At 37.1% G+C, this 11,562-nt stretch overlaps 1 protein-coding gene across 1 annotated transcript in view; it reads right to left on the bottom strand.

The window, feature by feature from the left end:
* The window catches only part of LOC104616702 (ephrin-A5-like), a 74,519-nt gene that overhangs the window by 4,918 nt on the left and 58,039 nt on the right, over positions 1-11,562 (bottom strand). The window contains exons 3-4 of the mRNA XM_010281794.1: positions 1,867-1,932; positions 1,398-1,478 (exon numbers count right to left, since the gene is read on the bottom strand). Of these exons, the coding sequence (XP_010280096.1) occupies positions 1,398-1,478; positions 1,867-1,932 (147 nt within the window). The remainder of the gene's footprint in view (positions 1-1,397; positions 1,479-1,866; positions 1,933-11,562) is intronic.

Below are 11,562 nucleotides of genomic sequence, written 5' to 3'. Positions count from 1 at the left end.
AAAGATCATCCTAAAGCATTCTTCAGAAGAATGCTGTTAATAAACGTACAAATTTTTTCTAATATAAATGTACTTCCTTGCATTTAGATTTGCTTAGAGAACATCTGTGATTCTCAAAACCAAAACTTTTAGGAGAGTTCAGAAAATTCTTCTAAAGAAACATAACAAATTCTATTGTGTATCCATAGGTAAATCATTCAGACTGGATAACTTGTGAAAGCCTTATTTATACTCTGTATAAATAATGACATTTACTTAAAGGAACTGCAAATAACAAAGAGCAAAATAATAGTATGTTGCTTCATACCAAAGGGGAAGTCTCTTTCAAATAGCTTAAGAGAAAAAAAAAAAAGAACTTGGTTCTTCAGGGTATGTACTAAATGGTATGTGTGTATTTTTTTTCTGGTATAATTTGCTTATTTAACTGTGTATTTTAGTTATTGAGACTTGAATACAACAATGTGTGAGCAGTGTATAGGTACGTATAAAACAAACAGGTGATACTACTATTGCAAATACTTTTCCTACCTATCCACCTAATAATGTCATGAGCAATCCCACTGAAGTTGGTGGGATTACTCACGCCCCTAGAATTAAACATGCTTCTATCTGTCATAAACCTGAGCCATACAAACAACACATATGCACTTCCCACACAGAGACACATCATCTTGATTGATGGTGGATGTTAATGTAACTTTGCCCTGGGCAGATGAGAGGCTTTTTCATAACAAGCATTATTTTTATTCTTAAGGCAGTGTTTTGCAGAAAAAGACAGAAAATCCCCCCAAAGCTTTACTTTGCTTCAATAAAAACAGGACACGAACTTACATATATCAGAGCATCTGTGTGTGAGTGCATGTATGTAAAAATATTTTGCCTGACCAAATATACATACAAATGTATATAATTTTAAAGAACTAATTTCTTAAACACTAACTCTGTCAGTTCCATGCCTGTGTCATGCACCAGAATCAAACAAGCAGTGGTTCTGTTTTTCTGAAAGTCTTTTGAAACCAGGTTAAAACACGAAGTGTGTCTGTTGACTTTATTTCTAAAACTTTGGGCCCAGTTGGAAAACAGAGTGTTTTGCCAACATGCTGGGTGTTTGGGTTAGATGGGCCAGCGACTTCAGGATGCTGGTGAAAATTTTACACTGGCACACATGATATTTTATTAAACCACATCACCCAAAAAACAAATAAAGCAACATTCTTCCTCCTCTGCATTAAAAAAAGATACAGGAAATATACCATAAGCGATATTAGCACTGCTAGAAATGTGTGAAAGCAGAGCAATTGTACCATGCAAAGCATGCAGAGAGAAGAGGAAAAAAAGTACTGAAGCACCAGAAGGATACACGCATTTGTTAAAAGAGATTCTCTAAGCATACTAACCTGCTGGTTCTAATGAATTTTCTACTTTGTCGTTAACATCGAAAACACGATCATGAACACCTATAGTTTTCATACAGCTGTCTATAACAAAAATAGAGATAACAGCCAAATATGTTAGTGAGACACCCTTAAACTCCCCACGTTCCTTTTTTTCTTGCTTTTTTCTATTTATTATGAATAATTAAGCATATTTATATTTTAAAATCTGTCGCACTTGTCCAAATGCCAGCATAGTCTTCCATTTGTACAACAGTTTAAGAAACAACAAGTTAGCAAGTGCCATGTAATTAAAACAAAGCTTTATGAAAAATGATAAGAAAATATGATGAAAATCATAACAAAAATGCTGCGGTATAGAACAGATACACAAGATTTAACAGTAAAAAAAAGATTTACTGATGTTTACTTGACCACATAGTAAATCATGCACTACAAAGCCACCCTCAGAAGCTTAATCTGAAGAACTTACTTGCTGGTCGCACAAAGACCTTAAGCTTTAGACAGGATCTCCTTCCATTATCTGGGATCGCAGAAGCTGTAAATGGGGAAGAAGGAAAGACAAGTGGATGACTGAGAGAGTGAAAATGCAAACCATCTTTTGTGATAAAATATTCTTTATCTTCCCTTTATCTGACGGGCTGGACACATTTCAGCCTCTGAATGCAAGGACGTCAAGTGGACAAAGTAGCTTGATTATGCAAAAGCAGGGAAAGAACTGCGGATTTTATTCTAATCCGTTTTTTGATTATTTTACATGGAAGAAGTGAAGCACATGGTATTTTCAATGTTTCATCATCTCCTTTCACCTTTTCACATCTTTTTCTCAAGAGGTTCTTTAATATGGTTTCTGCTGTAATGCAGGTGTCTACTCTGAAAAATTACACTTCAGAATAATTAAGATCACTTAGAGAAAAGATAGTCTTGCAATACTAGGTCATAGGCTTCAGCAACCCAAAAAGGGATGAAAAAACAAAATGAAGGTGACAATGCTAAAAACAGAACTATGTATATACTCCCACAAAAGTAGAAATACACATCATTAAATCCTACAGCAAAGTCAGTCTCCATATGTTCCAATATATCTGCCTTTCTTGAGAAAATACTTATCTTGCTTCCGTCAAAACATGATTCCCCATGTTACATAACTAACAAACCAAAATCAGCTTATTGCTTCTTTCTGCCCTCCCTCATAATTTCCCATTCCAAGTATTTCACTGTAAGAGTACTTACTGTAGTATGAGAAAAAGAATAAGCAGAAACAACATGTCTAGCACTAATGCAAACAATCATACAGATAAGACTAGGATCAGCACCTACTTATTTCCCAGGAACAAGTGCTGCTGTGAAAACTTCCTTTCTAGAAGTGTGCTTGCCTCAAAATACATGGTCATAGGGAAATACACGTGCGTGTCACTATGGATGGGACTCCCTAGCGTACTGTCTGCCGATCGAACACACTGGTAACTTTCAGCAATGTCTGCAGTTTTGAAATTCTACATTGGTCTGCAGTTCAACATTCACACTGGCAACAAAGCAGCTTGATGTGGGCATGCAGATTTTCATTTGTGAATGACCACTTGCATACACATTTTTTTCGCCCTTGCAAAAATCCTCAAAAGCTATAGCTGAAAAGTATTGCCTGAAGCACTGCAAAGCATTTTTTATTTCATTGTATAGTTTCCCCCATCATTCAAAAAGCTATGTATTAGGGCAGAACAAGTTGCCTTTTGCAGAAAACAGGAAGTACTGGAAGCTGTCTTGGTTTACAAAAGATGATTGGGATGGTAAGATGCTAGTTTGTTCTATTTATCACCGTTTCATCCATTTTTATTGATTCTGTCCCTGTTTGTGACAAATAACTAAAATGATTTACACAGAGACATATGAATGCACGCTGTCTGTCTTCATGCTAAGCTCACACTTGAAGGAGTCCTCAACTAACTTGAAATAAACTCTCTTACGTCTTTGATGATGTGTATCCAAGGCAGGTGTCTGCTTTTTGCTAGAAGAACTCACCAAGAAGAACTAGCAAATTCAGTACAAGCACAAAAAAGGAGCAAACAGTCGAATACAGCTAATACTGTGGTTCTGCACCTGTGGGAAAGTGCTTGAAAAATTGCTTCCCTCTTTTAATCAAAAGACAAAAGTGTGTAGAAATGATGGTCCCCCCTTCATCATGACAAGCAGTCAAGAAGTGTTAACAGCTGGCTTTGCTACAGGCTCTTACTAAATCAAAGTCAGAAAAACTCCCTCTACTGACATTTACAGTAACTGGTGTGTTATTTAGGGCACAATATTTGCACTCTGTAGTTATATTCAGGAAATTGTGTCCTTTCTGTGGCCCTCACTGAATACAGGCAACTGGCTAAATGCTTTGCTCAGACTAAACAGGCAGTTGTAGATTACTCAAAAGATAAGAATCCTATAGTCATTAGAACATTACTAGCATAAAGGTGGAAATAACATTTCCAACATCAGCTTAAATAGAGTCTCTACAGTAATTTTATCACTAGTGGATTTTTCCGGCTCAGAAATTGTTTCAGAAGTGCCCCATGACACACATTTATGTAAAGGCAAGTTTTAGCTTTGATGCTTACATGTTGTTATTTATGTCCATAAAATATGCACATTTTGCTCACTGACGTTTATTAGAATACTCTTTTAGTCAGTGACTAATTAGGATACCATTGACTAGCTAGAATAGCTTGGAGCTAGTAATGTTCTATCTGGAAAAAGAGAAAACTAATGCTTTGTACGTATAAATTTTGTATGTGTACATAAAATTTGCACACACTTCGGAGCAAAAAACAGCTAGTGATTGGCCATGTTCTTTGAAAGAAAAATATTAAAATCCGTTCCCTGCTTAAATCTTTTTCCACCAGTCCCGACACGGGTTTGCAACTATAGACTATATCATAAACTACAGTCCTATTGCAACCACAGCAGTTGCATTTAAATCATTATCCCAGAAACTGACACAGTTTTAGCAGTAAGTATGAAAAAGGGCTTTCTTCCTTCCCAGGGAAATTATGTACTGTCAATGTTGCAGTAAACCCAGAAAGATTCTTCTTTAATCAGTGTTTTACTCCTTCAGAAGGAATAATAATAATGAATTAAAAAAAAAAAATTAAGTGACATATTGTTCTGCTCTCACATCTGCCTCAACAACCAAGACCAAGGTGATGAAGGCATGTCAAGATGACACTGCAACCTCTTTGGCCTTCCTGAGAAATTTAAGAACTGTTTGCCAAGCTGGATGACTGCAATCAATTTTTTTTCCCCTCCTTTCTTCTCCTCCTTCCTTCTTCCTTATCTTTTTCATCTTACAAGAAAAAACACAGACCAGTTGCAGTTTTTGCCTGAAGACCAGCTGTATCCCCCACAGGGAAGAGTCAGGCTGGCTCATATCATCTGTCCTCCTCTCACATACATTGCAGTATGTTTGTCAGTATTGTTCTGTTCTCTTCTCCATCTTCTTTATTCTGCAATATTTTCACCAGAATCCTATGAAAAGCCTGCCTGTTGAATTAAGATGTCCCAGATATGATGGCAACAGCTGGGATTTTTTTTCCCTTCTCTTTCAGCAACAAGCTCAAGATATTTTTTCTCTGAATGTTAGGTGCATTACTTTTGCCCTCTACTACTGAAAGTCAAGAGTCCTCATTAAATCTGTTTTTTTTCAGAAGTTAATGCTTCAATGCTTGAACAAGTTGAAGTTTGAAGTCCTATTCTTCTACATGAAAGTAACTTTAATGGCGAACTCTTGCTGAAGAGGAGAGAACTCCAAATCAGGGTGACATGGTTGACAGAATTTGAGTAAGAGCTACAGAGCACACCAAATGACCAAAGCAACACAGTAGAAAGCATGAACCGCTTATACTAACATTTATTATAAAAAAATGCTAAATATGCTTTTTCTGGGGCAGAAGTAATGATGCAGCTAGGACCTAACAAAAGCTAAGGCTTACACGAAAAATTCAGGGATCAATTTGAACCAAAAATTTCCTACCAAACTGACTGCAACTGGAAAAATTCAAGTGTTGACTTCAGGACCTAAGGGTAAGAAAGAGCAAAGCGTTAGCAGAGGAAAGTTCAGTGGTTTTAAGGTGTTTTCCTTTCCAGGAAAGGTGGGTTTTCAATGCAGCAGGGCCTGGCAAACTCCCTGACACTGTCTTGCGTGCTTGCAAGAGAACAACAATTGCTGAACTCCGGAAAGGAGAAAAAGAACTGCTCTTTGTCAGCTGGGATCTGTTAAAGTTGCTTCCTTGGTAAACTATTGCTGTTATTGCTACCTTTCACTGAAATTAGCTGTAGTATAAGAAAAGACGTCCGTTCCAGGTGGTACAAAGAGAAATTTCATTCTCCCTTCTGCACAAAGCCAGGTTAGCTGCTAAAGCTTTGGTATAAGTCTTTTCTAATTTGCCTGTTTTAAAGGTGATATTAACTATAAAACAGAGGACAGTTCTGAGAGCAGGAAGCCTCTGGTGCTAACGGAACCTGTCCCAAGAAACAATTTCCATTTCAAAAGTCAAAATTCCCAAGAAAAAGAAACAAGGCAATTGAAACCTTGCTGCACAACAAAAAGAAACCTGTGAAAAAAACATACCCTATACATAGGAGCAAAAGAAGTTATAGTCTCTTTTTTCCATGAATGATGTTAGACTAGAGAAGGTCTGACTGGTTTAGTTTGTGTCAGGAAGAATCACAAGGAAAAACAGAAGAGGAACTCTGCAGTGTTGCAAGTTCCTGCATTTCATCACAATTCCTATGATAATTCACTCCTCCCCTGCCCTACCTCACCTTTACCTGGAACTTCATGACAATGTCCTGGGTCTCTCTTTTAAAGAACATGTTTTAGGTGTCACGGTTACACAAAGACTTCGGGTTAGAAGGAAATGCACACTAAAATCCCTCTGAAATCACAAGATACATGAAAATACCTCAATGATTATAGAAATAACTGATTTGGTGTCTTCATTATTTTTAACAGGAAAATTCCATGATTCAGAAGAAATTCAAGTCATGATTTCTGTATTCTTGAGATGAAAATTCTATCTCCACTAGTTGAATTAGAAAAAAACACCATGCTGCACATAGAACTAGATCCAAGCTTGATCCAAAAATGGCCCATAAAGACAAACTAGATGAGAAAATTTCTCTTCCCTGAACCATTTTTATACCCTGTAAGGAAAGGAAAGAGAGTGAAAAAAATTACTCTCCTCATCTAGAGCCAAACCATAAATATTTCAGTATTTGCTAGCTATATTTAAATATTGGGGGGAAAAAAAAAAATCCTGCTTCCTTCATCCCACTCCTAAGCAGTTCTCTGCTAGAAAACACATGGTACATTATTAATGTATTAGATATAAATAACAGGTTAGGTCCTTCCTCAGCTTGATAAGACTTAGCAGAGTTATTCAATGACTGCAGGAAGCCACAGATAGAGAACATAAAATAACATACACAGAAAACAGTGTGGGGTTTTTTCCCCAACAGTGTTGCAATTGAATTTACTATGTTAAATCCCCAAAACTCCTCAAAGGAGTCATCAAGATATGGCCCAATCAACCTACAAAGTAAACTAATTAAAAAGTAAATATACAAAAAAAGAAAAGGTATTAAAATTTCCAAAGTAACTGGGTTTTTAGGACCTGCTAATCATGTGACAAAAGCTGTAATTAAGTATTTCCTTTCCTGAGACAGGCAGCAGTTTGGCGCGCAACTATCTGAGGCTCAGTTTCTAACCTAAAAGCAAGTTATTTGGGTGCCGCATACAAAAAAGTGTCTCAACCACCCTATTTAATGATATTCATATGTAATCAGTGGTTTCCTCTGCTTGCCTCCTCACTCGTTCTTAGCTTTCTAATTACAGCATTGCACCTTTTGCTACAATGCAAGTCCTGATATAGAGGAAAAAAAAAAAATCATAAATGCAGTTCAAATCCTCACTTAGCACTACAAATATATTTAATATTCAAGGCCAAACCCACTATGGGCCCTATTAGACAGCAAAACTGGAACTGTTCAGTGTACAAATAACGCTCCATTATTTATTTAGTGACTTATTTAAGTCACTCAGATGTCACCTTTGTTTTAGAACAGGGGGACGCTGGTAAAGGAGCATCCTTTCCTTATGCAGAAACCCAACATCCCCCGACTGCATCTCCTCGCAGCCCTGACACAGCATGCTGCAGATGCTCTGCGGATGATAATTCTCTTACTATTTTGTATTTCAGGTTCCTATTGGCAGTTCACTTGCAGTATTCTCTGAAAGATTATAAAGCAGTGTTCATGAAACACTGTGGAGACAAGCCTGTTCTTACCACGTTTTTGAAAAAAGTGATGAATCTTTTCTTCTGCTCTGTAAGATGTCCAGCAAACAAGGTCTGCTTGTAGAGAAGATCTGAGAAATCACACAAAGACCTCACCTCAGTTTGTCACAGACACACTACTACGAGCATGTGTGTTACACAAATTCTGGCACTGGTAAGTGCTCCCCAACCACAAGCACTTAACAGAAGCATTGGTTCAGACTGGGAAGCCAACAGAGGACTAACTTTGAACATCTCCCACTAAACGAGATGCCATATGTGTACAGCTGGAGCAAACACCTAACACTTACTTATCCAGTCAAAAGGGTCGCACGTCTACCTTCTGTAACCACCTGGAGAAACACCACAAAGACAGAACCTGCAGCAATGCCACACACAAGATGCTGTGACAGATTTACATCAGAAACTCATGTTTACACAGTCCTTCCACTCTCTTAGTCCTGTAACTTACAGACAACCTCTTCAGAAGAAAATAGTTATGGCTGTGATGTGCCTCTAGCCCTTTCAGGCACAGTACCACCCCCATTAGTCAAATCCAATATCCAGCTACCCTTATACAACCTGCAAATCATAATTCCACTAACCTGAAGTGTTTTAGCATCCAATATCCTGTGTCAGCTACAGAGCTTTAGAAAGTTTTATTTTTAAGAACAGTCATCTGCTGCTTTCTTTCTAAAGAAATGAGTATGTGTGAGAGCATTAAAAATGCAGTTTTCCATTATGTTTGCCACAGGCAATATTTCTCAATTTGTGCAAGTCAAAAGAAAAAATAGCCTATTAGTTGTTAGAAGAGCTGAGCCTTTCCCCTGTAGGTTTTCATGTGATTTACCATACAACAGAAATGTATGCAAATTAGCCAGGTAAATGCAGAATTAGTTATTAATATTCTTCTCACAGTTTAGATAGAAAAAAGTTACAAATTTGCATAAATGGTACAACTGAAAAAGTCAGCTAGAATTTAATGAATCAAGAAAACACTCCTTTGTGTGCATACACGAAGACCTGTACGTAAGGACAATGAAGGGGTCTTCAAAATTATTAATCAAAAAAGAAGTTACCTGAAAGGATTTACTGATCATTTTCTCCTTGCAAGTGTTAAAATAAAAAATTAAAGATAGATAAATACTGCTCCTATGGAAATCCCAGCCTTCACCAGTACTTGAGATTAATCTAAAAAAGAGTCTTTGCATGTCTGTTCCTTCATTCCAACATATCAGAAAAAGTTTTGTTACGGTAGAATAAACATGACTCCATTCTGAAAAAATTGAAATATTGAATATCCATGACATTAATTCTTCAGACCTAATAATTAAGCACATTTCCTCAGTAAATCATAACTAAACATATCTGTACCTTTCCTGTTTCTGAGTCTACCATCCCTCTGCATTTAGTCATCACCAAGATGAGAACACAAAAAAAAATTACCAAGCAACTGAAAAACTCAGAAATCTCAAACCAATGGACAGAGAGAGAAACTCATCTGGAAAACCACCTGATCTAGGACTGCCAACAAGTTTTGAAAACTAAGAAAAGTTACCTAACAAGGAAAATAAACAAACAAACAAACAGATGCAAGGTCACAGCTAATACTGCCTACGGCTTAATACAGACAAAAGTATTATGGATACTAGTATTTCCAAATGAAGAGTTAAAATCCACAGTATTAAAAGGGCAGCTAATATAAATGTGTATTTTGCTTTACTCCTGCATGCTCAACTACATCTATATGAAGTGAAGGTTAAAATAATCATATCGTATTTCTGTACTCATCTCTGTATGTATGTATGTACACGCCTACACACAGACTTATATACCACACTTCATGCAAAATATAAATCACAAAGTACACAGCAATGGAGAAAAAGACTCTATGAAAGCTGTGTGCACAACAACAAACAGATTGTCAAATACTGCTTCTATTTCCTAATGTCTTTTACCTAATTTACACTGGCTTTGTACTGTGTAGAATCACTGGAGTATTATGGCCTATCTCAGAAGTGACCATATTTCTCAGACCCCCCTAAATATAGCCTAGGAAATGGAAATGACTTACCAGACAAATGCTGACAAACTGACTTACCAGACAAACTTTTAGTGAGAGTTCTTGGAAGAAAGTAATACGTAGTTACTGTTTCTGCATTAGCACTTAATGCTGAATTAACTGTCCCATTGCAACTGCTTGGCCAGGACGAATGCAAGTTTTCTTGCAGTTTCTAATCAGCTTATAGATCTGATTGAAGGCTGCACGGATTGAAAGTAGGTTTCATATCAAAGTCATACAAAACAAAATCAAATCCTGTATGGTAAGAGATGTAAACCATGGACTTCCAGTTTAATTAGGCTATTTCCAAGAGGAAAATACTGGTCTAGCCCTGTACCTCTCTCAGGAAGGTCCCTTATCTGCTCTAGAGGGTGATTTAATGACAAGACTTGTCTGTTGTTGGCCTGGCTGGTGTACTGGAGTCAGGTTTTTCTTGTGCAGAATGTCAAAGCATCCCAAAGCCCAGTCGTGCACAGCGCTGGGCACCTCCAGAGGTGAGCAGCAGCTGAGGGCGCATATGAGGCAGACAGCATCACTTTGGATCCAGTCCAAAGGTTTATTATAGTCATACTGTTATCATCCTCCCAAGTTGTCAAGTCCAGTTGAGTTCAGGAAAACACAACATCACCCGAGTGCAGGGCAGTCTGTACCCTTCACACCTTCAGGAGAAAAACAACGCAGACATTTCGGCTGCAGAAAAACCCAACCCTGCCTGAGCTGTTCCTCTGAACCAAGCCCTGAACCAGTACGAGAACCAAGCTCAGCTGTTCTTTGCAACGACATTGTTTTTTCCATAAAAGCAAGAACAGTTATGTTTGTTTACAAACCACGGCAAAGCTGTCATGTAACTGCAGCCTGAGCTTCCCAGAGAATCAGTCTTGCCTCTGTGGTGTTTCTTCTCATTAAAAAACAAACAAAGCTCAGCTGGAAATAAATGAAAGGCATATCCTACTTTGAATGGACTTTCAGTTGCATGTAAGCTCCTGTGAAATGTAAGGAGGTATAGATGAAGAATAGATCATATAGTTACTCACACAGGAAATATTTGCAGGCCTTTCTCTCATGTAAGAAAGCTTCTCTTTCATAAAATGCAAACTGTATTACATACCATAAAATAAGGGCTAACATTTCTGCACTGGCACAATATAAATGACTGATGTCATACTTTTCTATTGCAACAAACCAACACTTATTAACTAGAATGAAATAAAAACCTCAGATCTCATTACTGTTTTCAGTGGCATTAACGAAACCAAATACAGTTATTGTACAACATTAAGACTGTATTAGAGTAAATTGCTAATAAAACAAGTTAATACTATAAAATAGAGCACTTAGAGAAAAATACATCCTCCTCATACTTTTCATAAGCACTTTTATACTTTGATTTTCCCTTGGTATCACTAGAAATAAAATGGGTTTTCTTCAAGCAGGCTATCCATTCTGCTAATTTCCATCTCTAAGAACTAGACATAAGTAAATCCTTTGAAAAGACATTACAGTCTTGTTAGTAATGACCTTCTCTTTTTGATCTTTAGAGCAGCATGTTCACCCACATGGAATTTGTGGGTATTGTATCACGTTACTAAACCTCATATACTTTAATGGGCTTCATATTATCCGTGTCTAGCTTTACCACTGCTGACACTATAATTAAAGCAGAGAGAAGCATTCCATTCTACTCCATCTTCATAGGCTTGCCACTATCTTTAAAATATTTAGAAACATTTTTAGCTTTCTATACTATGCTTGTAAATTCTGTCAGCTTATAAAAATACAGAAGTAATTATAA

This window comes from Phaethon lepturus, unplaced genomic scaffold (assembly GCF_000687285.1).
Source record: "Phaethon lepturus isolate BGI_N335 unplaced genomic scaffold, ASM68728v1 scaffold2312, whole genome shotgun sequence".
NCBI classification, from domain to species: domain Eukaryota; kingdom Metazoa; phylum Chordata; class Aves; order Phaethontiformes; family Phaethontidae; genus Phaethon; species Phaethon lepturus.
The sequence above is the reverse complement of the archived record's forward strand: the minus strand, read 5'-3'. Positions and strand labels throughout refer to the sequence as shown.